Source organism: Syngnathus leptorhynchus, chromosome 1, assembly GCF_054491065.1.
Source record: "Syngnathus leptorhynchus isolate UIUO chromosome 1, UIUO_Slep, whole genome shotgun sequence".
In the NCBI taxonomy this organism is placed as follows: domain Eukaryota; kingdom Metazoa; phylum Chordata; class Actinopteri; order Syngnathiformes; family Syngnathidae; genus Syngnathus; species Syngnathus leptorhynchus.
This window is the reverse complement of record NC_141195.1, coordinates 22,555,729-22,583,548: the sequence shown is the minus strand read 5'-3', so window position 1 is coordinate 22,583,548 and position 27,820 is coordinate 22,555,729. Positions and strand designations below refer to the sequence as shown.

The following is a 27,820-nucleotide window of genomic DNA, read 5'->3' as shown; positions in this document are numbered from 1 at the left end:
TTTTGAAAAAGTGAATTTATAAGGTCCTCAAACCTTTGCACTATTTCTTCAAAAATCCAGCTCTTCTTAGTTTTTGCAATATCTATTTTTTTTTTTTTTTTTTATTCTATACATTTTGATTATTTTTTTCATATTATATACAATATCTGCAAAAAAAACAGCAATATAATCGGCCAAAAAGAATCCAAAAATACTTTATAATAATTTATAAGGTCCTCAAACTTTAGCACTATTTCTTCAAAAATCCAGCTGTTCTTGGTTCTATTTATTTATTTATTTTAATACCGTCAAGCACCCCAATCAAAAACAACACATTTTAGTTCTAAAAAAAAAATAAAAAACGCTCCCATTTTTCTAACGGTCGCCGAATCGACTAAACGAAAGCCGTCGAGGCTTCTCCAAGGTTGACGGGCTCAGGCCGCAGCAGCCAGGCTGCGTGAGCGGGCTCAGGAGGTTGGCGTTTCGGCGCCGACGCCAGGGGAAGTGACAGTTGACAGTTGCCGCGTAGTGCGTCGGGCTGCCAGTGTCACACCTGGCAGCTGTCAATCACAACGTTCCCGAACACCTCGCTCCCCGACACCAGCGCGCCCGCTGCCAAACACGCCGCGAGTGTTGACATCCATCCACACGCCAGTGCTGGCCCACTCCGACTGGACTCATCTTGTCAGGATGAGCAAGAGGCTTGGGGTGGGCTGGGGTGAAGAGGGGTGAGGCGGGGAGGGGGGGTTCGTCCGAGGGAGGGAAGCAACCAGCTATTTACATATCACACAGAAAGGTCACAAATAGCCTGCAGGCGCTGTGCTAATTACCGTAACATTACCAAAAAAAAAAAAAAAAAAAAAGCTAAATTGAAAGACCAAAAAAGGAGTTCTTTGGGTATATAATGAAATAAAAACAGGTGAGGATAAGCGGAGAATAAGTAGTCGCACCTCCAAAAGAATTCAGTCAGAACTTGCGGGAAAAAGAATGTCAAGGTTGAAAAAAAATCATCCCGCTGCCATTTTTTGGGTGGCAGCAGATGGACGAGCGGCGTCCTAAAGCGAAGCCGTGAAGCACGGGCCTCTAAAAGTAGACCCAGACCATATGACGCGTGGGATCTCCCGTAGCCGAATAAGCGAATCAACCTTTATAATTCATTGTGACAAGCTGACAAGGAAAATGAGTGTAAAATTTTATACTTACATGAATTTTTGTGTCACATCGCCGTCTGTGCACTTGTTTTTTCCGCCCCGGCCATAGCCGAGGGCTTCTTTCTCCGTGGGCTCGGCGGACCTCGTTTCCAGGCCTTCGGACACATCGCCCTTCGCCCTAGTGAATTTGCTGATTAATTTTGGATGCGAGCCTTAATTAACACCCCCAAAGGAAAAGTGTAGATTTCCTAGCCTGTATTTTTGCTGCGGCGGCAGACGACGCCAGCCAGTGTGTAGAAGGATGACCTCAGGGAGACAGACGCGCTGATGTCCGAAATGACATTAAAGGAGCAAGACCGAGGCCCGGGTGACTGCCGGGCCCGAACCTACGCGAGCGAGGGCCATGCCTCGGGAGCTCGGAGGCCTTTTAATCAGCGGCTGGAAACGACTTGCCTATTAGTCTCATTTCATTTGCTTTAGCCCGGCGCTCGCGTGATGCCACCCGACGCTTGAAACATGCTGCTCCCGTGCCAGCGCTGGTGACGCCTCCGGCCCACCGTCATTAATTGGTGCCACTCTCTTACTTCCAGTGAAATTGGCAGATGACGGAAAGGGGCGAAATTAAAAAATGTGATTTCGTTCGTGTCGAGGTTTTTTTTTTTTTTTACCTCTTTCTTCCGCCTCAACATCAGGGCGGATTTTGCTAATTGGCTTGAATGGCACCCATCTCGCCTTGTGACAGCCAAGCAGGATGCATGTGAAGCTGCGGGCAGCTTGGAGAGCTGTCACCGGCTTACACTAGTTCCAAAGCGACGGAAGTGCAGGAGGGATGGAGGGGGGTCACATGGAGACAAAGAACGCAGTGAGGACATGGCAACGTCACTTTTGCGAGACCTTGAACAAACTCGGGCTTTGTCTCTCTAAGCGTGTCCACCAAAGATAAACACAAATACAAAACAGGATCCAACAGTGGTTTCCAAACTACGGCCCAGGGGCCACTTAGGGTCCCTTTTTCGCACAATGGACAGAACAAATGTCAAAGTGGCTCTCTAGATTTTTTCTGACATAAACTTTGGACGAGGTGGACAGCGGTATCCATACTGACCACATCCAGTTAACCAGTTTTTAAACACTCCAGTTGTCTTCTTGGCTAATCATTCCTCTCTGCTCACATTCAAGCAGAAGAGTCAAAAAGCAGAATTCCAGTTAGGCCATAAAGTGCAGCTGTAATTGGGACATTTGGGGGGGGGGGGGCGTCGGGTTTCAGAGCCCGTGAGATGAGCGTGTCAGAAAGCAGACTCTCATCACTTGGGTCTCATTTTTCCGGACATCAACTCTTCCTGCGAGCGTATGGGACAAATTAAGCATGATATCGTGACAAAAAGGGGCTCCTACTCCAGAGTCCAGTTGCACTAAATGATCTCCTCATCTTTTGTCTCCCCTCCGCAGGATTCCATTTGCCATCTCGCCGTGTTGCCGACCCAAACAATGCAGCCGATTGTTACTGAAAGCTCGCTCGGCCCTGCCGGAATCTTTAGCATCAGGACGGCAAGCGAGCGGGCTGTAATGGATCCACCCCGCCGGCCCGCCCTTGGCTCCGTGGCTCTTTCTCAGTCCGACAAGCATGATTTGGATCCAATTTGTTGCTCTTCAAGTGGCCCGGTGAGCTCCTCGGAGGCGGAGCTTCAACACAGGAAGCTAATTGTATTCTAAACACAACAGGTGCATCACGTTGTACGCAAACCTAGCGAGAGGCCTCTCTCCCCAGAATGCTCGGTATTCCCGTCAAGAATTACTCAGGTATTTTATTTCTTTGGAGCGCTTCCAGACACCTTTCTTGGAGAAATTCCAAAACCAAGCGTGGGAGAAAGAGACGAAGAAAACTATCAGGCCCGAGCGGGGACTTTAAACTTGCGCCGTGAATCCTGATGTGATGTACCGGATGCGAGGAATTGTTTACGCTCCACCTTGTCATCAGGCCTGGCTGACAGGCCGCCATTATCCCCCCGCGGCGGGCCGGCTGCAATTTAGTCTCCAAAGGGAAATATATGTATGAAAGGCAAAGCGAGGGGGGGTGCAGGGGGGTCTCCCTGATGCTTTATTGATGGAGCGGCAGCCCTGTTATCTTTGGGCCCAATTTGTTTTTGGAGAACTGTGATTTACATTTCACTGGGATTACACCTTTTAATGCTGTACCAGAAGTGGGCAGCGGCTGAAAGGAGGTGGCGATGGGGGGAGGGGGTGAAGGTGCCTGTCTGGGGGGGGGGGTTCAAACGAGGCATTTCCAGGTCCTCCAGTGGAGAGGATTACAATTACAATTAAAAATCAAAGGCCCCCGCGTGGCCATCAAACAACTGTGTGACGCTGCCAAGTGGCCGCAGATGTAAAAGCGCTTTAACAGCTAATTGTTCTTTATTATCGTTTGTTGGGATGTTACTCCACAAGTGTTATTATAGGCAAGGTCCAAATGGCGTACTTAATGGGCGCGGGGTTGATAAAAAATCCGCACATGACAACATCAGCAGCCGTGCCAGCGGAAAGATTCATTGAGCTTGTTGGACAAGTTCAGCTGATCAAAAGAAATGAACTGAATAGGGCTGCACGGTACTTATGAATACTTGGATTTTTCAAGAATCAACACTTTTACTCGTACTTCATTTGATCTTTGCGGACACAACATTCAAATAAAAACCGGGAAAAAGACAAATCTTTTTAAATTTCCAAGTTTTGGCAAACTTGGAGATTTTCCACGAGGTTGTAAAAACAAAGTCAAAACAATCGTAAGCCTTACAATTAATTAAATAAAGGCTATTTTTAAACAATGTTTGTGGTAAACCATTAAGTTGCATCTACCCACTTACTGCATCATAACCACGTGTATTTTTAGATATATTATTAATTATTCTATGTATTATATTATTATTTTTATTTATTTATTTTGTTTATTTATCTTCTTCCAGTCAGCGATATTATGTAAAACAAGCTCAGCGGCGTTGCATGCATAAGTGAATGTAAATTTCTCGTGACTCCGACACATTTCTTCACTCTGAGGCAAGTAGGCCAATTGAAATGAAAATCACACTTATGTCACGTGGATGACGATTCACACATTTCAAGTCTGCAGCTCCTTAAGAGGAACCCGTTTTGTCTCCAGTCACAACCCAAAAATGCAACCTCATTTAAAAAAAAAAAAAAAAAAAAAAGAGTTGATAAAGTAACACACTAGTCACAATCACACTAACAGCGAGGGACCGTACGGTTTGTGCATGGCGTCTCCCATATGGGCCTGCCATGTGACAAAGACGGCGGGATCACTTCCATACAGATGTTCACCTCTGTTTCGGCAGCAGCCGAGTCCATCTGTCTTTACAGTGAGCTACTTAGCGCGGAGCCATAGCGGGCATATGGACCTTACACAAAAGGTTACCCCACATAAATTAGGCTGAATGGCAAGCTGTTGGCGACAGGCGTCTGTCTTTCTTTTTCTCTCTCTCTCTCTACTATACACACATTAAATAGAGTCAATTCAATACAACTGTATTTACACAGCGCATTTTACAACAGCTGCAGTTGTAATAAATAAAGTATTTCATATCTAGCAATGGGAGACAGTGAAAAGTAAATTGAAACACAGATCCAATACAAGAGCTCATGCATTCCACTCATTTTTATGAGTCAATGTTTGGTTTTGCAACATGCAAACTCCAAACTGAAAGCCCCAGGCCTGAGATTCAAAGCAAATTAGGACTTGAGTTGTTTTGCTGTACAACAGCAGAGCTTGAATGGCTTGCTCACAAAATATGATTTTATTTATTTATTTATTTATTTATTTATTTATTTATTTATTTATTTATTTATTTTATCTATTTATCTATTTATTTATTTAATTGTAAAATTAGGATGTAAGACCATTTACTAACAAACAAACAAAAACTATCAAGAGTATTGGTAGAACACTCAAAGTCTTGAGGGGAAAAAGAAAAAACAAAATCAAAATTTGAAGTACCAACAAAACACCGGGAAAAACCCCCCAGCTCTAGACGTAAATGTGACAGCAACAACCAAACAGACTGAATGAAACCAGGAAACTAAATACAGGCAAACTGACAAGATGACAAGGAACACCTGAACAAAACAGGAGTGACTGAGAGAGCTGATTGTGAGACACAACCAATCAAGTTGATCAGCACAGGTAGAAGCAAAAAAACCTCAACGAGCAAGACCTGACGGAAAACAAAGAAATAAGAAATAAACCTAAAAAAAAAATCAAGCCCAAAAACAAATCATGACACTTATACTGCTAGTTTAATAAAGCCCCTCCTCATGTAACCAAAATAAAATTTTAAAATATAGTGCCATTAAACGTGACTAAAAATCAAAAACAAAAGAAACACCATTACAATAACTTGCATAAAAAATTCATATAATTTTTTTCATGTGGTCAAAATATTTATTCTAGCTCATGTTAGATTCATCAGAAAATTAATAGCACAAAATCTACGATTCTAATTCTAAATCTCTTCACGTTTGAATTATCTCAAATGTTTGTTGCTTGCACAACTGCGCCACATTTTAAAAACAAGATTAGGTTGACATCTAGTGGACACTTGGCTCATGACGCCGCACACACACAAACACACACACACACACACACACACATACACAAGTTTTCCCAGGCTTGTTTTTGTTTCCAAACTACGTCATCCAGACTAGATCAGAACAAACACAACTTATTGTAAAGACAGGCGAGGGGAGGGGCAATTAGGGGCCCACTGATGGGTCAAGCTCCTCCTTCACCAAGTGGTCAACTCATTGAGGCTTTGTAACACAGATCAGCGTTGAGGGGGGGGGGAGTGTTCAAAGTCTGGCACTGGCTATTTGAGGTAACTTGCTGTCTTTCATGTCCTTCTCCTGTCCCTGAAAACAAGTGGTCACGTCAGTCCAGATGCGCCAAGCCCTTGGGAGAACCCAACAGTGGAGAACCAGAAGTGGCCCATCCACATCCATATTCATGTGAAGATCATACACAGTTGGTTAACCTGGTTCCCCTGATGGTCAACCTGAGCGGCATCATAGCCAGGGATATTCAACACATGGCAACACACAGCGACAGGAAAGCTTCGAAGAAGTTTGCCAGCTGTCCAAAAACTGTCTGGCTTTGAAAATGTGTGGCGTGCAGATTGTTGAGCACCTTCATTTATATATACGCAAGAATGGGAAATAATTCCAGCAATTTCCTAATCCCACCTACAAAGCGTCCCAAACGTGTATTGAGCATTATTAAAGTGGAAGTCAACCCTAATTTTTTTTTTTTATAATAATATGTTACGACTATTGGTTTAAACATGGCATTCTGATTAATATTGCATTTGCGGAATATGAGTTAAGTAGCAAAATTCACCCATTTTGAGCTATCTCAGGAGGGCGGCCATTTTGCCACCTGCTATGGAATGAAAATGACATCGCAGTCGGCAGGTATCAGGTTACAACCAATCACGGCTCAGTTTCAGAAAACTGCTGAGCTGTGATTGGTTGTGACCTGAGACCTGGCAACTGTGATGTCAATTTCAGTCGACAGCATTTGGCAAAATGGACGCCTCCTGAAATGGATAAAAACAGGTGGATTTTGCCTGTTTTATTCATATTCCACAAACATTTATAAGAAAACCTTTAGGAACTTGTTCCAGTCATCAAAGTGAGTGAATAGTTTCACTTATAATTCAAGATTGATTGGCCTTAGACACAAAAGAAATATCATTTTAAATATGCTGCCCACATGTAGAAATAACACAAGAAGTATCAGCCAACTTATCAAGCATTGTTTAAAATCCCAGCGGGGTTTGCATGACACACACTTGAAATTTGGAATGTTAGCCCAACGTAATCACACACCACAATTAGCCACCTTCACTAACGGCTTTCCGTGTGGAGTGCGTCGCCCGGTCTCCTCGCCGAGTAATGAGCTCGGGATGTAAGCGGCACCTCGGTAATTGAGTCACCTTATGGCACGTGTCGTAATGGCCCGCAATTTTAATCAGTCCGATTTTCTTTTCCGAGCCACACGAAACAATTGGCTTTCATCGCCACCGCTTACGTGCGAGCCACCCTCCAGGTTTGTAGGCAGCAATCAAGGCGTGCCCTTGTTTGAAATCATATCGATTTGATTCCGTTTTGCGGGTGACCTCGTGGCGTGAGGTGAGAATCCAGTGGAGCGTATTACGAGAGTAAATCTATGTAAAGTGCGTCTAATCAAATTTACAGGAACATTAGTGCCGCTGCAGTTCTGCAAGTTGTCGCCCGAAATAATAAATACTGTCTCCAAATACTGTCTTGAACCAATCAATGATAGGTGAGAAGATTGGGTGCCACGTAATTGGCATACCATCGTTTCCCCTGGTATGACGATGCATCGAAGCAAATACTCAAAAAAAATGATTTTTATATGAACGCCTTTGAAGAGACAACACAATGTTGTGTTTGTAACCTGGCAACAGACTTTAAGATCCTAAGAAGATTATGGAGGCGTAAGAGATTTAAGATGAGCACGCTTTCTGGTTGTCTGACCCAGAGTGGGCATGAAACAAGCAGCAGAAATTTTCGATGGGATTACTTTTCAACATCAAACAGTAAGATAGAAGTCTTGTGAGGAGTCCAGATTCTTTTAAATTGTCAAACATGTCCTCAGAATGCTGCCTAGACAAGAGCGTCCACCAAGACGCCTTGATTAGCAGGCGGTCAAAACACTCGAAGCACTACTTTTGTCTAAATGAATCTCCTCAACTCACTTTCTCATGACAAGGTTGCCACAAGATGGCGCCAAAGCAAAACAGCAAATGGGCGAGTTTCTCGTTGAATACAGGAGGATTAAAGAATCAAATTATAAACACAGGAGGTTTAAAAAAATACAATTATAAATATTCATTTTGAGTGACAGCTGTGTGTCATGACATCCCTTGCAGAAACATAATACTGAAGACATGTTTGCATCTCGTGTGTGTTTACTCGGCGAGCGCATCAGCCTCCTCCCACCTCTGGCTAATTCTCACCTCGCTGAAGAATTCAAAGGCGAGCCGACAAAGCACATAAGCCCGACAATCTGCGAGAGGCGACCGAGCTCACTCGGCAACATTAGACTGAGATGACAGAAATTTGTTCTCACAGCTTTCCTTGCAACGAGTCCTCGTCACCTTCCGAGGTGTGTTATTGACTGCTGGTGATGGAAATGTGAAGCATTTTGAAGGGCAAAGAAGAATATTTGAAGACAAAGCCTGTAGGTTACATCCATCAATAAAAAAAAATAAAAAAATGTTAAGCTCCGCCTCTGTGTTGTGAACCGAACGCCGTCTGCATTACAAGCTGTTTGCTCAGGAATCTGGGCTCGAAAATTGTATTCCATCGACCATGCTTTCTATCAACACACAATTATCTGGGTTAATCATGTGGAACTGCGGCCAATTCACCTGGGGCTCGGGAACTAATGGCATTGGCATCCGGCCCTACTTTCCTGGAACGGCACCCGAAGCGGGAACACGGAGATTTCCAAAGAAAATGTGGTTTTATTTCATCCACCTTGGAGCTTGCTCATCTTCCAACCCCCCCCCCCCCCCCCCCCCAAACCTGTTAATCCTCCACTTTTCCTCAACCGCGTTCCTCCTTCTGGCGCTTTTCTCACTTGTTCAGGAACATGACGCCCGACCTCCACCATAACAAAGTCAAAAAAAATATTCACACTTGCTCAATCAAAATTCCAGGCTTACCACCTGTGTCACACCTGCGAAGGTGATACGGAAAACGTCATGTGGCAAAAAAAAAAAAAAAGAAGTTTGAGAATTTGCTCGCGGACAGTCTTGAATTCTCGCTGCATAATTAAAGAGGTGATTGAGAGCAGTCGGCCGGGCGACGTGACATCACGTCTCTTTTGTCTTTCCGACACGACGCAGACTCAATCCCACCGATTTAGGGGATACCATAGCTCATAATTAGACATCAATATCAACATATGTTTTCCAATCATAGATGTCAGCCATGTGTGAAATGGCTGTCACACTGCTGGGGGCCTTCATTATTTGACCGCCGGTCACGAATTAGATGCAACGCACCTTCCAACTCCTCCGAGGATCAGAAGATGACGATCGGCGTGGAAGTCTTTACACATTCGGACCGTGCGAAATGGGCTGCTCGCTTTTTTCTTCGCACCTACATGAAAAGCAGACTGTTGTTATTGCTTCCCCTCATGCTTTGAATCTCAAGCTGCAAAAGAGATTTATTTATTTATTTGTTTGTTTGTTTGTTTGTTTGTTTTTGGTGTATTTATCTCAGTGTATTTTTATCTTTTTATTTTTTTATTTAACGTTTTACCGGGTAAGCTAATTGAGAACATTTTCTCATTTACAATAACCTCTATTTATTTATTTATTTTTTTGTGTATTGATTTCTGTGTTTTTTATTTATTTATTTATTTTTTTATTTAGACACCCAACTAACTTTTAACGAAGGAAGTACAAAACAGAACTGAATTTCTGTGTGGGACTGCAGCAATAGTGTAACCGTGACAACCAGTCCTCATCTACGCCCCCCCCACCGATTTTAGGCAGGCTGACTCCTTTTTGCACGAAGCCAAACAATTTTACATTAAGGTTGCACCTCTCGATAAAAGTGTCTGTACTCAGATGACACATTTGTGCACAAACCAGATTGGGGAGCTAATTGAAAAAAAAAAAAAAACACTCCACAAAATAATCAAATTTAAAGCTTAAAGTTGCACGGTGTGCCGACGCACACGAAAAAAAAAAAAAAAAAAAGGGCTTGGCTCACCGCTTTGGCGTCTGACATGGTTTAACATTCTCACGGGAGTGGCAAAACGCCCCTGAAGGCTCAGTGTAAGCTTCCCTTCTTTTAGCGCCTAATAGAAGATAATGCAAGTGTGAAGCCCGATGAATCAATATGCAACAGCAGCTTTAGCTCGATAATTAATACCACTGTCAAAAATAGATTTGAGATTTGGCGGGGTGGGCCTGATGCGACGCTAGTCTAATTCTCCTTTCAATGGCGCCGATTCTTTCTGCTAAAGCCTGTTAGCTCACTTCGACTTCCTGACATCTGTACTCTAACCCCCTCAGAATGAGTCCTGACACACTTTTTAATGGAAGAAAAAATTAAAAGTATCACATAGAGGAATGAAAAGCAGCTGGGTGTGGGCGCTTTGCTATGTTTTATTTATTTCTGCAGCATTTTGGGGGGAAAAGTCACAGCTTCTATTGCATCCAAGGTGACAACTTTTTAGATGAAATCATCTCAATTCATCCAACAGAATTTGTGGGTGAGGTCAAATGACATTTTGGAATTAAATTACCTGCTGAAATGTAAATCCCGGCACATCTTCTTTTCATTCTTCATTCAATCTATGAAAAAAAAAAAAATATGAGTACATTGCAAAATATAAAAAATATAATTCTCATTGTGGGACTTGCCATGGTTAATTGTAGTCCACAAGGGGAAGAACTTGTGAATGAACAAAACTTCCATTTTCATCTCCTCTTGTCTTTCCATTGTTTGAATCACGCCGAGCATTACTTTGGTCTCACATGTATGGAAAAGGTCTTACAAGGACAGCCGTGAGCGGCCTGATTGAGTCAGAGCTTCACTCTGAGGTCAGAAAGGAGGTGAGAAGGTCTTGGACGGGCAGAGGAGACTAATTCTTCTACTTGGTTGAGCAAAGTGTTGAATAATTGTGGCCCCTGGGTCGGCCCGTGGGTAGCAAGACGCACCCAGCAAGTATATACGTTTGACTTGAAAGATTGAAATTGCAAAATAACAATTAGTGCGTTTTTCCCTTGTTAAAAATACTCAACACAACTTTTTATTTTTTTTGGTACTTTGTAATGCTTTAGTAGTTTGGATTTAGCGCCATACATGTAACTAAATGTGGTTACTTATGTTGACACACAACTCAGTCACACGCCAAATTAAAAGCAAAAATTAGCTTGTGTTTACCCCAAGATCGCCCTCATTACTTTAACCAAATTACACCGAAATGGATAAAAAGTCGTTCTGTCGGGAAGTGTTAATAATTATTCCTATTTACGCTTCTCCACGAGTTCCGGGTTCTGCCTGTGAAGCCTTCGTCAATAAAAACATGTTATGACGAGGAAACACTGCTCCCTAGCGGTCATGGTTGGAAGTGGCCTTGCTGTCAGGAAATGGATTGTGACAGTCTCATTTATTATCTCCATCGCCGTGACCCGAGCATCCTTCTCATGTCCAGATCGAGTGCACATTCAAGCTCGACACACCTCTCTTCAGCACTTCTGTCTGATCCAATCGATCAGTTATAATGAAAGAAGAGTGGGTCGATTCATTAGATTAAAAAAAAAAAAAAAAAGAAGATGATTTAAACTCTAAATTAAGTATTCCAATTATGCTCACTGATGGAGGTCAGAAGGATCCTCTGGTTGATTTTATACTCGATGAAGAGATTGATGAAGTGTTCATTTGGTGACATGATGTTATTTGCACTTTAAAAGAATGTCAGTCTTCTGTTAATATGCAACAAAGTTTAAATATACTGCAAGGTTGGCCGCTTTCATTAGAAATGGTTTTTATTTCATCTAGTTTTAATTCGTTTTGGAGCATTGATGGTGGTTAGCATTTGTCATTTTTTCTTTTTTCTTTTTTTTTTAAATATGGAAGGCTTAAGCTGGACCACTCTTGAGGAATCTTTGTTAATACTTTATGTCTATGGCTCCTTTAAGCATGTCAAATAAAGTCACAGTTCAGTTTGGAGCTCTGGACTGTGAGATGTTTTGTATGTGTGATGCGGGCGAGCGTTGTGTGCAATGGCGAGGAAGAGCAGGCCAGATAGTAGGCTAAAAAAGGAGGCCACAGGAGCCAGTAGGAACGACGGGCCGTTCTGAATGCTCAGGCGGAAAGATGTGCAACCGCTCGCGTGCTGACCTCGGGCAAACTCCTCCAGTGTGTCCAACACTTGGACCCACATCACATACATGAGCACCACGACGAGGAGGCACATACCTGCCAGACAGACGGACAGCGAGACAGTTTGATGAAACAATAATGATCTGGCTTTGCTTGAGGAGGAATTGATACTGACCTCCACAAAGCAAAAGAGCTCCACCCACTTTGTAGAGCTTGTAGTTGGAGAGAGGGGCCGTACAAATAACAGATAGACCACCAGTGACCACCGTGGCCACACCAGCGATGAGGAAGATGCTCCAAAAAGTTCTAAAAACTGAGAAAAGGTCAGTGAGGTCGACTGAAGACAAAGCGTGCGCACGCATGTGCAGGATGAGACGTCCTACTAATGGCTTTGTGATGCTCGTATGGCTCCAAAGGGGAATCTGCTGACGGCACCCAAAACGGGACCTTGGCTGGAAACGGGAAGAGGAACGCTGGCTGGCATACTTTCATATTTGGCGCTTTTAGTGAAGAGTAAAAAAGAAAACATGATTGTGAGTATTATTGTGAGACTGAAATTTATAGTGACGGGATGGAAAAATGTGCTTACAGATCCAAAGATTCCAAAGAGAGTATTGAGGAGATGTTGCTGGGAAGGAACATCTCCAGAAGAGCCCCTCGTGGAAGAGCATGCTGTCTGTCGCCTTGTGCCACAACACCACCAATATTAGCGGTTTGCATTGCAATATGTAAACTTTTTCCTCCGAGAGTTGCTGTTTCATGATGGATTTTTATATTATTTAAATTTATGGTCCTTCATATCTTTCAGAACTACTTGCACCGTAGAACTCTTGCAATCCTGTGTACCCCCAGCAGAGGGCGCCTAGTCATTAGCAGACTCGGGGAAAACAAATTTTTTTAAATATCTTTTAAGCATAATAAATACGTACACACTTGCTTTGGACACCCCTACAATAGGGATATTAATTATTTTACCACTTTTTTAACTTGTTTTATAAAATGCTGTACGCTACCTGTGTCTGTCTTGAGTCACTTCCCGGGCGGCAGAGCTCAGCCGAACCCAGCAGCCAGTAGTCGGTGGCACAGGAAACCAGAGTGGACAGAAGTGCAAGTGCCACGGAAAACAAAGCAAAGAAGAGAAGCACGCTGAGACGTTCGTTTGGATTCAGGTGGCAACGCTCCGACATGTTGCCGGTCAGCTCCACGCGTGGCTGCGGGAGCTCCCAGTCAGTTGAGGGATGAAAATAAACATTTGCATCATGTGTCAGGAAGGAGAGGAGCAGATGCCACAACTAAATATAATGACATGCTGAGTAGAAAGGGAAGAGGCGGAAAAAAAAAAAAAGTTGACAAACCGGAAGCAGGCATTCTTTTTTTTGGAAGGACAATTATTAATTGCACAACATTTCATGACTCATCGTTTATTTAATCCCGCCTCCCGACAGACAAGCTGACCCAGGCATGTTGAGAAAGCGTGTTACAACCCTGTGAGCACTAATTAAATATTTACCAGCGATTATTAAATTATTTGCAGGAAACGCGATTGGAGTTGCCCGTCCCGTCCAATTGAGTCACGTCGTTACCGCCGTTGGTAGTTTGTTTGGTCCGCTGTCATTCGAGCTCAACGAAGAGGTCTTTTTGGAGCGCCAAAAACTCATGAGAGCACCACGCCGCGTGAGCTTCCTACATTTGACCTCCAGCTCCGCCCAATCAGTTCCCTCCCGTGGCCTAAGACATGACCCCGAAGACGGGGTTGTGGCGGCATATGCTGGGACCGATCTCCTCATAGTCTTTCTTGGTGTGGCACACTTGGTAGAACTCGGGCTGCCGAAACAAAGTGAACATCAAACTTAAGATTGAATCAAGTAGAAAAAAAAAAAAAGGCAATCAAAATAGTACTCACAGTGGACGCCAACATGGAGCCGCCGAACCAGACGGCGTATCGTTGCATGTGATGCGTGATGACCTGCACATCAATGGGCTTTGGCTGCCCAAAAAATTAAAAATAATTAATTGATTAATTCAGTTTTAGAATTGCAATCAGTAGAACAGAAATTCCTAAACTTGCTGAATTGGGATCCTGCATAATTGAGTGTCTGTTTTTTGTTTTTTTTTTTGGGGGGGGGGGGGGGGGGGGGAATTGTACTCAAAAGTGTTTGGATACTTAGTATCGGTAGCGGCGACTTTCTACTCGATAACTGGGTGCTTGTGTGGTATTGAGCATAATGTGACGTAGGAAAGTAATAACGTCTGCGCTCGTCACCTTCAACTTGCCACCGCTGAGTTCCTCGCTGATTTTCAGCCTGGCGTCCACCGAGCGCTTGAGATCCCTCTGCAGGCGTCTGCCAAAGTCTCGGAACATAGTGGAGCCTCCCGAGAGCACGACGTTCTGTGGCGCACTTGACGAATTAGCACAAAGTCCAAGCGTTTGCTTTCCACTTTGCATACCTTGTAGAGAGGGCGGCGGACATCGATAGGGCAGTTCTGGATGACCTCATCCACCACCTCGGAGATGGGCTGTGTGAAATCTGGGTTGGCAAACTGCACGAGAGCAAACCATCGTCAATTCCAACTTGTGTTGAAAAAAAAAAAAAGGCACACGTGGATGCCGAACAGGAAGTTAAAGGCACCTCAGGGTGGAAGAAGATCTCGGGCCCTAAGAAGCGCTCGTAGCCCACATCGATCAGGAACTCTTTCTTGGTGATTGTATTGATGCCTGTGTACTGCTTGATCCACTTGGACCCGTCCGTGTCGTACTTGTTAAACTCCTTGACGAGGTCGGGGCACACGTAACTGAAGCGCTCCTGTGGTGACAAGCCATCAAACACACAGTTAAAGAAAGCGGCGAGACGTTGAGACATTTAAAAAAATAAATAATAATAATTCTTCAAATCTTCAAACTGACCTTGACAGCTTTGGCAGTCTCCAGCGACTGCTCAGGAGGGATTCCCACTTCTCGTTCCCTCAACAGCTGTTGGATGAAGTACGTGATGTCCCGGCCCGCGATGGGGATGTGTTTGATGCAGCTGCCGATGACGTAGCCTTCAGCCTGGAATGCACGGAAGAAAAAGAAATGAGGACGGGAAGGTGTGGAAAAAGCGCACAGTCGGCCGGTCCACGTACCACTGGGATGACGTGCGTGACACCGTCGCCGCTGTCGATCACCGTGCCCGTCAATGTTCGCTCGCCCACCTGCCGGGATGTCCAGGAAGCTGCCAGAGCCAGGACAGCCTAAGAAGAAAATTTTAACAATAAACATGGCACCTCCAAGAAAAACACTGTATAAATATATGAATATAACGATTTTACAATATATAAGTTGTTGCTTTTCTTTTAATACCTGAACAGCGATGTAGAGACCCGGGACATTGAACGACTCAAACATGATCTCGGCTGTGTACTCTCGGTTTTCTGGTGTGTTTAATGGAGGTTCTGTCTGCAGCCAAGAGACACACAGCACGTTATCACTAAAGAAAACAACATTTTCTCAGGGTGGAATGGAGGGAAGGGAGGTTTTACCAAAAGGAAGTAATGATCTTCAGGTTCCGCCCGCAGATACTTGAAGATGACTTGCTCCATGAATCTCTCCATCAGGTCCCAGTCTTCCACGATTCCATGTCGGATTGGCCACTGGGAGGGAGCAAATGAAAAACACTGTCAATCCTCTGCTGGGAGTGTCTAACTAGATTGTTTCCGTGTTGCAAAATGACATCTCACCTTTGTTGCATAGGATGGCTTATCGATAGCTTCATCCCCGATGAAAAAATCCAGATCGTCAATACCCTTCATCATTCGCCGCTGCGCCTGGTCGCCAACTTTGGCTGACTCTTTGATTGCGATGCCTGTTCAAATATAAACATTGTGAGAAAACAAAACAATAACGCTTGTTCAGAAGGTCCTCATAATATATCAATGTGTATAAACAGTGCGAATCAAATTATCTTGTCATACTGTATAATCACATTATGACAGTATAACTAAAAATAATAATAATAAAAATGAAAAGGTGAAAAGCTGTCATCCCTTGACTTACATGACGGTATGATGAACTGGGGTTCCGTGTTTCCAGCATAACCAAGCTTTGTGTACCTACACGGGGAGGAGAGTGAGTCACAACATGCTTATCCAACATTTTGGGAAAGATTTTGCGTAGCTACAATTAAAAATAACGTTGACGTCGCAGCTTGTGTGCGTGTGCGTGTGTGTATGTGTGTGCGGAGGGGGTGTACCAGGAAGTAGCATTAGCCTCGGTAGCTACCGAAAGAAAAGCCCTTTAAAAGGCAGCTGTATCACAAGACGCAAGCCTGAGCAACTTATAAGTATCCCTCTTTCCCTCCATTAAAACAACAGGAAACTTTGACGACACAGAAGAGGAAGAAAAGTGGTGAAACACGATGAGGGCGTTAGCCAGGTACTTGACATATAAGCTAACGCAGCTAAATAGCGCTAGCATGTTCCACACCTACCCAGTGCCACAGTCGACAACGCAAGCCGGCATTCGACCAGCCATGCTTGCTCGCCTTCAAGCCAAATGCAGTTAAATATGCCGGGCGATCGATATAGATGGATGTGCCGATCGCGGGTGATTTAAGTCGCCGCAGCCTCAAGAACACCAGTCCGGCCACTGCAGACGGAGGAGCGCTTCCGGGTTCCAAAAGACTTGCCTACAAGCGTATAGATTTCTCAAATGTGAAACAGTGGCCTCCAGTGGATGGCATTAGCTAGTGCAACTGATTTCTTCTTTGGCTTATGCAAGTTTATTTGGCAGTTCGGGTACATTACCGCCATCTACCGGAAAGGGGTAAAAGTAGTAGTGTAGAAAAAGTTGAGCAAATAAATCACTATTAATTCATTATTATTTATTATTATATTATATATATACATTATATTATTATTATATTTTATTATTTGGTGCTCACGAGCAACAATTTGTTTGCATTTTCCATCTCATATCTACGTTTGGCTCCCTTCTAACAACGACAAGTTTGAAAATTTGGGAAAGAAACACTAGAGGGCAGCAGTGCATAATCCATATTTTTTTTGTTTTTCCTCCGTTTGAGTAGTCTTTGTACTGTATATTATTAATGAGAGTGATAGCCCTAATGGTAGCAATTCTGGTAAGGGTCAGTATATTTCACATTAGTCTAATGTTTTCCTGCATCATCCCATTAATTTTCCATCACAAGCTGCCATTTTACTGTTGTTATAGTAACAGTTAAGTAGCTTTTAAAACAGTCTAGCCAGAAGATTTAGTGTTTAATTGAAAAGCTTGACTGACTCAGTCCATGGTTGTTCTCGTCCCACATACAAAGAGTTAAAATGTTATGTACAAGTATTTCTGCCAGAACTCTGATGTGACTGTTTATATGCACATCATTAGACTGAGAGTTTAGTTTCACCTTCCTCTTATTAATTTTAATAATGTACTCCTTTTGCCTGCCCTTTAAAGCTAGCTGGAGGTGGGCTCGGCCTAACTGACCTCCTCCTCTGTGCTCGACCTTAACAGAGCTCATGTTGAGGCAGTCGTAGAGCTGCACCAGTTGCTTGCTCACAATAATGAAAAAGTTGTCATTATCCTAATAAGTCCTCTCTCTGTCGGGGGTCATCCAGTGGGAGTTTTACAAGTTCTCGTCTTTGACACACACACACACACACACACACACACACACACACACACACACACACACACACACACACACACACACACACACACACACACACACACACACAGAGGAATATGCAAAACATTTGCATGCATTTACATTTGAGTGCAAGCAATGTTCCGTACTTGGTTCAATTGTTTATACTTAGTGTATCAGTGTTGCCAAAAATCAGTCAAGTGAGTGAGAAAGCCATAAAAGACTCCTGCTCCGTCAACACAACATTTATTGACAACTCTGAAGAATAGTTGTACTCTTCACAGAAAACCAATTAGAACAAAGCAACAATATCTTTAACAGTAAAGCATAAAACCAAATAAAGACTATTATGCATACTGAGGAAAGAATTCCATGCAAGCATGAAAGTGTCGTTTAATGTGAAATCATGACAATTGGATCTAATCTGGCTAATTGATCTAATTCTAAACATTAATTACAACTCAAAGCAGCTCTCGGGTGAGAATTAAATTGTGCTTATGGTCCTTGTGTTGCCTTCACTCATTTTTCATTTTGTGCTCTTTAGATGTTAACCTAAATATATCAGCGTTTTTTTTTTTTAGGCACGAAAAAATGAGCACTACGCATTTCCTTGTCAACGACAGCGACACAGATGACGAGACAGTTCGTAGAATAGCAGCCATGACAGCAGCAAAAGTCCACCTCATATTTTGGCGCACCAAAAAAAAAAAAAAAAATCCAAGATGATCGAAAAGGCGTGCCCACTGAGATTCCAAGTGGCAAGGGTTCAGAATTTCCCTTAAATGTACTTTTTGGATTTATGCGGCAACGAGCTTTGACGACAACCATCCCGTGGCTCAAATCAAACGAGAGAAAGAAGCAAGAGAAGGAGAGCGAGGCCGACGCTCATCTGCGGCTTAGGCGTCGCCATCGAGGGAGCGGCCCGCTTCCTCTTGGGCCCGTTGCAGAGTGCCGTGTTGCAGCAGGAAATGCAGACCGAGTTCAACCTCCCGGTGCAGAACTGCTGGTAGCCCGAGGAGGCGATGAGGCACGCCGCGGACGATGCGCATGACTTCCGATAATGAATGCCTGCGAGGAGAGGGACGAGTTGAATTATTCACTTACTCCCTCTGGAGTCGGACCAGGCTTCAGATTTAATCTGCTGCATCGTGGCAAGGCTGACGTTTATTTATCACTATCGTCACCCCGGAGAGCAAAGTGACTGGAAAAGATGAGCGGGTCCGCAAAACAAACGCCTCAAAATTCGGATTCATTACATGTTCCTGGGGGACGGGTGGAGAAAGAAATATGGAGGGGTGGAATAAAAAATACTCAAAAGTCACTTATCTGGTCTGGCACCTGAGGGGTGCAAGCATATTTTAAGGAGACCGTGCCCCTGCGGCCCCCCCGTCTAGATCCGCCCATGTTTGCTTGCGTGAAATTATAAATATAGTTAACTTCTTCTGCATTGGCAGCCGAGCGAGCCTCAATTTGCTAATCAGAAAAATCCATTTTGTTGCAACGCTGCAATTTTGATTGGCCGTTACGTATCTTGTCACGCCATTCACCAGTGATTTGAATTTTGCATCGGCCACTCGTGAAAGCTAGCCGCGGTCTGTGTCACTCGGTGCCGAGCTATCGCCTTGTCAACAGGCCGCAAGAAGCGCGACGGCTCGCTCACCGTCAAGTTTGACGAGCACTTCCTTCTGGCACATGTCCTGCACGTTGACGGTGCAGTTGACGATGTACTCGGGCGTTGAGCAGTCGTGCTTCATCTCCTCGCACTGGTAACACTGGATCTGAAGGGCGTCTCCTGCAAAGACATGAAGGAGCTTTGGTTTTCATGACAGGGGCATGGACATTTTTTTTTTTTTTTTAGGGGGGGGGCTCTGTTGTCTTTATGGGCCCTAAAAAAAACTTGTATTTTCCATTCACCCCTATCAAGTGGGTGAAGTGATATTTTCACAGGGCCGAAAACTCTGCCATGGTTTTAAAAGACAAGGAACGCTGTGAATCTGATGTATTGTGTCATCCATGCTACTCATTTATTGCAACCTTGCCAGGAATGACTGTGGGATTGTTTTTGTTTCCAGTGTAATGGTCGAGCGAGTCGTCGGAGTAGGGTTGAGACAATAATATCTAATTATATTTTACAATATGCAATAAAAATGCAGCTGAGGTTTAATTGGGGCAGCAGAGATTTCTGACAGGATGCCGCCACGGTTTTGCGCCAGCCTTGCACCTCTCTCGTATTTCAGCACAATGTCTGCCTCCTTTTTTTCACACTCAAATGCTCTCACTCAGTTATCAAAGTCCACAAAGGCCAAACATAAGGTATGGCTTCATGTCCAAACAAAACTAATGGAGTCTTCCCTCCGCTGCACTGCTAGCTTGACATCACCTCGAGCTGGAGGGCGGCTGAGGATTTTTTTGCCAAGCACATAATGAAGTGAGGCCAAGCCGTAAAAATCACATCAGTCTTTTTTGTTTTGTTTTTAACAAGCGACTTTCTTAGAGGTCGGTAAAGTTTCATTTACAATGCAAACAAAAAGCGGTGTGATGCAGTGCCTCCAGGGAAATGCAAGTGCCACCGCCTCACCTCGCCAAGAGAAAACATTTTACGGGCCACTTTTAAAGCCACAATGTGTGTTTTTTGTCTGCTAACATCTCCATCGAAGCTTAAGTGTTTGTTTTGCCACAAACTGCAGAGTGGCCAAAGCACTCGCGGACAACACAATTGTGCAATGCATAACAAACATCAGTGAAGCCTGAGAGTCAACTCAAATTAGTTGAAGCAATCACTGAAGCAGCATCAATCAAGACAAACACGACACATATGCTCATTGGAGTAATTATGGAAAAGGTGGACGCCATTAATCTGCCAAGTTTCCAACTGATAAACACATCCAAGCACCAAAAAAAAAAAGGAAGTGATTGAGTGGCTCCATTCGTCAATTGGAATCAGATTGTGGGCAGAAGGGGCTTCTTATTATTTCAGAGGGTTTCTGTCTTGCCGCGAAGTGAAATGCAGTTTATCAGCATGAACAAATAGCATTCGATTAGTCACAATGGGTAATTCAGACCGATAAGAAAAGTCAATGGAGTTCCTTGGATCTAAGGTAGAAAAGAAAGAAAGACGGAAAACAGAATTAACAGCGTAGCTTAGTAGCCTCTATATCTTATTATTCTGACTGCATATATGAATCAAATCAAATAAATGCTTCCGTTTTGAAAAGTCATCGTGCGTAAATGCTCCGGTTGGATGGCACCAAGTCGTGTGCCCCCCCCCCCCAAAAAAAATAAAATAAATAAACGCAGCTGCGTTAAAGTTTCCTCACAATGAGCAGTGGATCATAAAATGTGACAACATTAAAGTGAGGTTATGATGAAGGTTATATTTAAATATTAAAGACGCACGCCGGTTTGGTTTCTCGCGACATACCTGCGTGAACCAGGACTCCAAGAAGAGTCGCCAAAACGAGCAGACGCATGTCTCCCGGGAGGGCATCCGACCGGAGAAAGTTGCTCAGAATGCAAACAAGAGCAGGATGAAGCGCCACGGATGAAGCGCATCCACGCTCACGCTCGTCATCATCCTCCGCGCTCGTCGTGGCCACCACTGCACGCGCGCGATGAGCGCGGGACCCTTATAGAGCACCACGTGACGAATCAAGGCACTCATCGTGCACGATCACTTTTGAGTATTTAAGATGATTTTCAATCTTGAAAAGACGTGCGATTTTCTAAAACTTTTTTTTTTTCGATTTCTCAGCATCTAAAGTTTGGCGCAGTGGTGTCCAAACTAGGGCACTGGGGCCATTTGGGTCCCACATTTTTTTTTCCTTAGCAGCCTGGAACATATGTATACTAAATCTAACCTTGCAACCAAAGGGGAAGAGGAGGGGGGAGGGGGGGGGCATGAGACCTCCTATTTCCTCCACACTGTGCAGGTGTGAATTGGTCACCTTCGAATTGAATTTTGTGTCATCACGCTCATGCAGGTCACTGCAGTTTGATATGGTAGTGGTATTAAAAAAAATAATAATCATAAAATCGATGATTTTGTGTGGTGACTCAAGCAAGCGTCGCACATGATTATTCTGTTAGAGCGCCAGATCAATGCAGCATATTAGGCAGATTATGGCACACAATCATCATGATGGAGTTGAACTAAGTGCATTCAGTCAAGCTGCGTAATGAAGCAACGTGGGACAGCTTACTTGGAAATCCCTCCGCACTCGTGGTGCAAACTGTCTCCTGTTGACGGATTGTTTAGTAGAAAAGTGATTACGGGCTCGGTGGCCCTTTGAGGTTCTTTCGTTTTTCTTGAGTACGCACAATGGGAAAGACGAAACATAGACGCTCGGCTGCGACAGAAAATATTGGTCATATTTATTTAGGAAATAGTTACATAAAATAGAGCATTAGTGTAACAGACAAGATTGCACTCAGGAATAATTAGAGCAATTAATTGGATTTACCAAAGTAACACTGCCGGTAACCATTTCCAAGGGAACATTTAAGGATTAAAGGTGAATCACACTACAGTCCGATAGTACAAAAACCATGGGTATAAATACGCGACACCTAGAAAAATACACAAGCTCTCCGCACTCGCACATTTTCAACAGTTTTATTTAAAAGAAAAAAAAAAGGAAAATTGCAACACGCAAGTCTGCTGTGTTGATTAGCACCAGCTCGTCAAGTTCCAGAAAGGAATTTGGCATAACATTACCTATATATGTCTTTTAAAATAAAATATTTTAGCTCTTTTTTTTTTTGGATCAAAATAAAGATTTCTATTCAAACAAGAACCCCAAAAGAATTCAATAAGAAAAGTTCCAAGCTATTTTCAAAAGCTCATTTAAAAGATTGGCAAAAAGAATGTACAGGTGTATTTTTTTTTTCTGTGCATATTTGCATATATGAATTAGCAATGCCCCTTCTGATATTAACTTATATCACTTTTACTTACAAAATAATCATACGTCTAAGAGGTGAGGTTTGGTTCGGGTTTGTTTTCGGAAAACCACGCACACGCACGAGACAGACTTTGCATCGTAGAAACGGAGAAAACCAAATTCTTGGCGGCGTTTGTATGCAAGTCGACATCTTCTTGACGCAACAATTGATTTAAGTTCGCTTTGTTCCCTGAGCTACCAACAGTCTGTTAATCTGCACTAAAGAGGAGTTAAGTAGATGTCAAAAGAAATAAGATTTAAAAAAATAAAAATATGTTGGAAGAGACATTTAGGAAGTCAAAGTGTCCGCTCTTTGATAGTGGAAGAAGTCATAAAATTAAAAACTGAGCCAGGTGCATGTAGCAGCAGATTCAATTTCCTGGAATGTCCAAAGCAACTGCCAGCAAAGCGACCGAGTTGACTCGGCCCAAAAAAAAAACAAAAAAAAAACAGTGTAAACCTTAAAAGGACACCAGAAATTGCATTGAGTCATGTTTTGCTACCATCAAGCTGACGCTTTGAGCTTTCCGCCTCTAAGTGCTTTTTTTGTTGTTGGGTTCTTCATCAACAGGTGAGGTGCAAGACTGCAGTCACTCCAATCAAAATTGATTCTTTGCCCCCGCCGTAGGCAGCAGGAACACTCTCAGCGGTCAGTCAATCAACGCTGTTGGATACCCAAATAATTACGGGGAGAAAAAAAAAAAAAAATGGCTCACACGTCATTGGAGACGCGGCTGGTGCAGGACGAGAAGCTGTCGTAAAGCGAATCGCTGAGGGAGCCCGCCGGATCGGCGCCCGCCTCGGCGGACAAGCTCGCGGATGAGGACGGCTCGTCCGCCTTGCTGCCGCCGCGCGAGGCGTCGAACCTCCCGCGCTCGCTCACGGCCTCCTTTCGGATGCTGGGGCCATTGTGATTGAGCTTGTTGAGGGACTCCAAGGTGACGTCCAGCGAGCCGGCTTGTTTGGGGCAGACGGCCGTCTTTGCCGGTGCAATTTCCTTCTGCGGAGATACAAACAATAAAAGAAATAGTATAATAATAATAATAAAATAATACAATACAATATACATATATTAGATAAAATAAAACTATAATAATATATATAATAAAATAAATAATTAAAAAAATACGTAAATAATAATAATAATATATCAAAATAGTATATAATCATATAAAAATAGTGATAAAATAGTCAAATCTGCTCATGTTACGCACACTGTCGACATCCTAGCAGGTGCTTCGGAAAGCGCAGCGGAACAATCGTGCGTTACTTTGAGAGACCAGTCAATGACGCCTGAGGTCACAACAACAAATTATGAAAGAACTGAAGCGCACAAGTGGATGAGATGTTCCAGAGCAGTTCTAAATATGGGACTTTTTAAACTGCCTTAAAGCTTTGAACAACAACCTGAAGCATGAACATCCCACAGCAACATCGACGCTTGGTTTGGATTTTGCCCAGAGTGAAGAATTGGCCTCTGGAAAAAGTATTTCCCCGTGTTCAATGAATGTGCATAATACATGAGGTCACTGAAATTTATAGTAGCGTTAAATAAGATGCGCATATAACGTGAATACCGTATTGCGCTCTTAAATCTGTTGGTCTTAAATCACACGGGAAATCCTTTCATATTTCACATTCCATGTTGTAATGTTCTATTTTCTTTCTCAAGGCGATGAGCTTCACCGTGCTTGCGTGTATTTCGTCTATTCCTTTGGTCCAAAACAACCAGAAATCTCTTCAACTCTATTGTTCCTCGGGCATTTTTTTTACTCCCCGGCGCAAACAATAGGAAGAAGCGTAGGTGAGAACGATGAGAGTCCGACGGGAGGACGGATGATGAGCTGAAAACAAAAAAAAAGCCAGACGAACGGAGGAGAGACATTAAGAGCGAGAGAACGACAGCGGGAGACATGTTAGTGAAAGGGAAAGACGACGCTGTTAGCGGGAGTGTCAGGTGTTGTCAGGATGATGAATGGGAGGCCAACGTGGGCCGCGAGGGTTCCGTCGGGAGCCGGCGAGCTTTGCGTCGCTCTCCCGAGTCTTTTGCCGCATGTTATTAAAGAGGCTCAAATCGCAGATCTTTTGACACCAGCCGGCAAACTTTCCCCAAAAGTGTGGCCGCCGGCGACGCCTGGCAAAGTGCGCCGCTGTGCCGCAGCACATCCGGACGGGAACGTAAATAAAAGCCGATGATCTGTTGCTAGGATTCCCGCACGGACTCCCAAGAACTTGTTTTGACTCTTTATGTTTTGTGACCCATCCTCACGATTATTTCTGTAGAAGACGGTTCCCTCGGCTGCATTGTCTGAATTTGACATTTTGCAGATTGCTTGAAAAGGGCCCCGCTATCCCCTTGCTGTATGGAATTACAATAAAGTTTGATTTAATTTGAAGTCATCTCGCTTGAGTTCATCAAAGGTCAACAATAAAACTCAGTGAACAAACTCAAACGTACACAAGTGTTGAGTCAGATTCCCCCCCCCCTCGACTCATATTATAGATTTTTGTGTCAGGCCCGGCATCGGGGCAGTCGAGGGTAGCCCGGCTGTCCTGCGGCGGCAGCTGGAGGCCATTTCACGCTCTCTGGTCCTCATTTGTCATTGAGCGTCGTTAAATAAGGGTAGGCAAATACCCCCTGACAAGAGATGGCGAGTCGATCGAAAGCAATTAGGCCCCGCTTTTGCTATGAAAATCTCCCGACCAAAGAAAAGCGTACTCACGCCGAGCACGTCGAGGGCCGCTTCTTTACGCAACAGGTCGTATTGGCTGATCCTCCTGCTGTCCTTCTCCAGTTGAGGGAACATCTCGTGTTGGTACAAGTCCATGATTGACAGAGGATTCTCCACACCGCCACTCTTTAGTGTCTTTTCACAATGGCCGACTGTTGGAGAGGGAGTTCACGTTAGTTAAACCTCTGCATTTTTCACACTTGAAAAAAAACTGGGAAGTGAGATACAAGGACTGAATATTTTTGTATTAACACCAAATGGCTACAACCCGCTGAAGCTAATCCAGATCTTTAGGAAGCGTTGCCATTTTCCTCATTGGAGGTCCGAAATTCAAATTTTATAATAAATAAAAATATAAAAATAAAATAAAAAAATAAAATAAATTCTAAATTCTGTTTTCGAGAAGAAATTAATATTTTTGACGGTGAGTTGACTGACCTGAGTGGACCATTTTGTTGCAGTTGCTCCCCGAGCTTTGCAGCGGGCTCACAGTGATTACAGGTCGCTTTAGTTCGGTCTCAGTGTCGCTGCCGCTACTGGTGCCGGAGTACGTACACGATCGCAGCGTGCGCTCCTAAATTGAAAAACGGGAGAATGTTACAAACGAGTCGTGACATGTCTGACGTTTAGTCATTTGTGTTTAATAAAAATGAAGCTTCAAATATGCTTCATGAAGCAGTTGTCATTTTTTAGGCCTCTAGAGGGCACTGTTCAACATAAGGTTAAAAAAAAAAAAGACTCTGTTCCTAAAACTCATTTATTCAAACTAACAGTTCCATCTAGAGGGGTAAATAAAATTCAACTGGTTCATGAAGCAAATTTGAAGCCTCATTTTCCCTTCACTAGAACAGAATCTTGCTTCTGTAAAAAGTTTCCTCCCATTATAAGGAAGTTTTCTTTATACCATTGTGGCCAAAGTTGTTCGTCAAGAGAGGTTCTATTGGGTCTCTTTGATGCAGACCCTCAACCTGCTCCATTTTGAAAAGTGCTTTCCAATAATTTGGTGTGCACTTCCAAACTTAATTAAATTGGAAAATGCAAACACAGCAAGACCAATTTTCTTCCGCACACGCGGTTCATCATTCAAACTTACGGCAGAAACATCGGGCTCCTTCGCTTTGATCTTCCTCCCGGTTTCATCGTCTTTGTCCTCGGTTGCGGCTAAACTGCTGCTCTTCGGGGTGAAAAGGCTCAACCTCTTGCTCTTGTTTCCACCTACAAGTCCAAAGAAAGACGATGATGATGATGATGATGATACTGGCAAAAAATGGCTGTAGCCACAGTTGAAGTACAAACAAGAGTAATAATAATAATAATAATAATAATAATAATAATAATAATAATAATGAAAAAGAAGGAAAAAAAACCCAAAATAATAATAACAATAATATAATAATAATCATAATCATAATAATGAAAAAGAAGAAAAAAATAATAATAATAATAATAACAAGAATATAATAATAAAAATAATAATAAAGAAAAAGAAGATGAAGAAGATGAAAAAAGAAGAAAAAAAAGAAAAAACAGAAAAAGAAGAAAAGAAGAAGAAGAAGAAACTGTGAGGTGGACTTACCGGCCAGTTTGGGCAATCGGGTCTGGACGTCTGGGGTGAAACCACTGTAAGTGAGGGATGGGTCAGAGAAAGAGTGACCCAAGTTTCCAGGAGCATGCAGACAGGTGTTGGGTCGGGAAGGCACTTTGACACCGGGTTGTGAACATTCTGGAGGAGAGGAGGGAGGCTCGGCTCGGAGCTCGCATTTAGGGATGTGGCGTCCCGAGTCAGGGAGGGGGAAGGTGCCGATCCCACTGTCCAGGGTTCTCATCTGACAGCCGGAACCTGAAGTGACAAGGACATGTGACGACTAGGGGAAGCGAGGATCAGCACACGGGAAAAGGTGTGAGGGCTTCACATGCAATGGAAGGGCTGGTGAGAGTACAAGGTGTCTGTTGTGGTGGGTTCAGAAGACAGAAAAAAAAATATTCAGATCACGTTCAGAGGAATCCAATCAAATTAAACTTTCTTTCATAGAAATGGTCACAGAGGCACACTCAAGTGTGATTGGCCAGGGCTTCGGGCGGCAATAAGCGACAGAGGGACGCTATATTATATTTTTACCATTTGGATGAAATCAAAGAGAGCGCAGAATTTGGAAACAAGTGAATATATATAGCCTAGTAGTGAAAAAAAACCCCATGAAAGACTAATTCTCCGCAGTCAGCCTCAAAGATATCCGACAGCAGAAATGCAAATGATTTATTCGGACATTCTGGATATTTCCATTCCCAACAGAATGTTGCATCATAAGTACACTTGAGCTCACAAGCAAGCTAACAAACAAACAAGTGTTTTTGAAACTGAACTAATCTTAAATCTTAGACTTGAGGGGTCACGAGTTGTTTTGGAACCAAACGTATCCTTTTCTCAGAAACCGGGCTTGTAA

General features: G+C 43.4%; 4 protein-coding genes and 1 long non-coding RNA gene across 9 annotated transcripts in view; all 5 read right to left on the bottom strand.

Moving 5' to 3' along the window:
• Positions 1-178: 178 nt before the first annotated feature.
• LOC147062742 (uncharacterized) lies at positions 179-11,244 on the bottom strand. Its single transcript, XR_015067089.1, has 5 exons — positions 10,601-11,244; positions 10,483-10,531; positions 9,230-9,326; positions 1,183-1,308; positions 179-692 (listed from the first exon to the last, which is right to left on the bottom strand). It is a non-coding gene; the product is annotated as an uncharacterized LOC147062742 (long non-coding RNA).
• A 485-nt stretch (positions 11,245-11,729) lies between these two features.
• On the bottom strand, positions 11,730-13,252 carry LOC147062741 (transmembrane protein 182-like). 2 transcript variants are annotated; one of them, XM_085922421.1, is made up of 5 exons: positions 13,079-13,252; positions 12,655-12,748; positions 12,449-12,565; positions 12,241-12,378; positions 11,730-12,161 (listed from the first exon to the last, which is right to left on the bottom strand). In XM_085922421.1, the coding sequence occupies exons 1-5, from the start codon at positions 13,250-13,252 to the stop codon at positions 11,896-11,898; spliced, it is 789 nt and encodes a 262-aa protein (XP_085778547.1). In that variant the 3' UTR covers positions 11,730-11,895. The 2 variants fall into 2 exon arrangements, with proteins under 2 accessions (XP_085778547.1, XP_085778556.1); XM_085922430.1 differs by having other exon boundaries at positions 12,449-12,573; positions 12,657-12,748.
• A 218-nt stretch (positions 13,253-13,470) lies between these two features.
• LOC147062740 (actin-related protein 3) lies at positions 13,471-16,729 on the bottom strand. The gene is made up of 12 exons (XM_085920556.1): positions 16,532-16,729; positions 16,099-16,154; positions 15,783-15,907; positions 15,585-15,695; positions 15,406-15,501; positions 15,189-15,296; positions 14,971-15,114; positions 14,696-14,869; positions 14,514-14,606; positions 14,329-14,454; positions 13,969-14,052; positions 13,471-13,889 (listed from the first exon to the last, which is right to left on the bottom strand). Exons 1-12 carry the CDS (start codon positions 16,573-16,575, stop codon positions 13,794-13,796), a joined length of 1,257 nt encoding a protein of 418 aa, XP_085776682.1. The 5' UTR covers positions 16,576-16,729; the 3' UTR covers positions 13,471-13,793.
• A 1,101-nt stretch (positions 16,730-17,830) lies between these two features.
• Positions 17,831-21,291, bottom strand: LOC147062739 (ly6/PLAUR domain-containing protein 1). The gene is made up of 3 exons (XM_085920569.1): positions 21,126-21,291; positions 19,365-19,496; positions 17,831-18,772 (listed from the first exon to the last, which is right to left on the bottom strand). The coding sequence occupies exons 1-3, from the start codon at positions 21,172-21,174 to the stop codon at positions 18,546-18,548; spliced, it is 408 nt and encodes a 135-aa protein (XP_085776695.1). The 5' UTR covers positions 21,175-21,291; the 3' UTR covers positions 17,831-18,545.
• Positions 21,292-22,051: 760 nt separating this feature from the next.
• LOC147062738 (nck-associated protein 5-like) overlaps positions 22,052-27,820 on the bottom strand; it is a 61,721-nt gene continuing 55,952 nt past the window's right edge. For all 4 annotated transcript variants that reach the window (XM_085908058.1, XM_085908084.1, XM_085908066.1 and 1 more), the window contains 5 exons: positions 26,953-27,216; positions 26,470-26,591; positions 25,815-25,950; positions 25,368-25,528; positions 22,052-23,644 (listed from right to left, as the gene is read on the bottom strand). In XM_085908058.1, coding sequence (XP_085764184.1) covers positions 23,357-23,644; positions 25,368-25,528; positions 25,815-25,950; positions 26,470-26,591; positions 26,953-27,216 — 971 coding nt within the window. In that variant the 3' untranslated portion in view covers positions 22,052-23,356. The remainder of the gene's footprint in view (positions 23,645-25,367; positions 25,529-25,814; positions 25,951-26,469; positions 26,592-26,952; positions 27,217-27,820) is intronic.

Bases quoted from the DNA above. Each gene is read 5' to 3' on its own strand.
- LOC147062741 (XM_085922430.1), bottom strand. From the start codon at position 13,252: ATGTCGGAGCGTTGCCACCTGAATCCAAACGAACGTCTCAGCGTGCTT. The intron at 12,749-13,078 runs GTAGCGTACAGC...TTGTGGCACAAG, and splicing joins GTGACTCAAGACAGACACAG to GCGACAGACAGCATGCTCTT. The intron at 12,379-12,448 runs GTAGGACGTCTC...ACCTTTTCTCAG, and splicing joins CGAGCATCACAAAGCCATTA to TTTTTAGAACTTTTTGGAGC.
- LOC147062740 (XM_085920556.1), bottom strand. From the start codon at position 16,575: ATGGCTGGTCGAATGCCGGCTTGCGTTGTCGACTGTGGCACTGG. The intron at 15,115-15,188 runs GTACGTGGACCG...CGTGCATTCCAG, and splicing joins TCACGCACGTCATCCCAGTG to GCTGAAGGCTACGTCATCGG. The intron at 14,455-14,513 runs GTATGCAAAGTG...AGTGCGCCACAG, and splicing joins TCCGCCGCCCTCTCTACAAG to AACGTCGTGCTCTCGGGAGG.
- LOC147062739 (XM_085920569.1), bottom strand. From the start codon at position 21,174: ATGCGTCTGCTCGTTTTGGCGACTCTTCTTGGAGTCCTGGTTCACGCA. The intron at 19,497-21,125 runs GTATGTCGCGAG...ATGTCTTTGCAG, and splicing joins TGGAGTCCTGGTTCACGCAG to GAGACGCCCTTCAGATCCAG. The intron at 18,773-19,364 runs GTGAGCGAGCCG...CTCTCCTCGCAG, and splicing joins AGTGCTCGTCAAACTTGACG to GCATTCATTATCGGAAGTCA.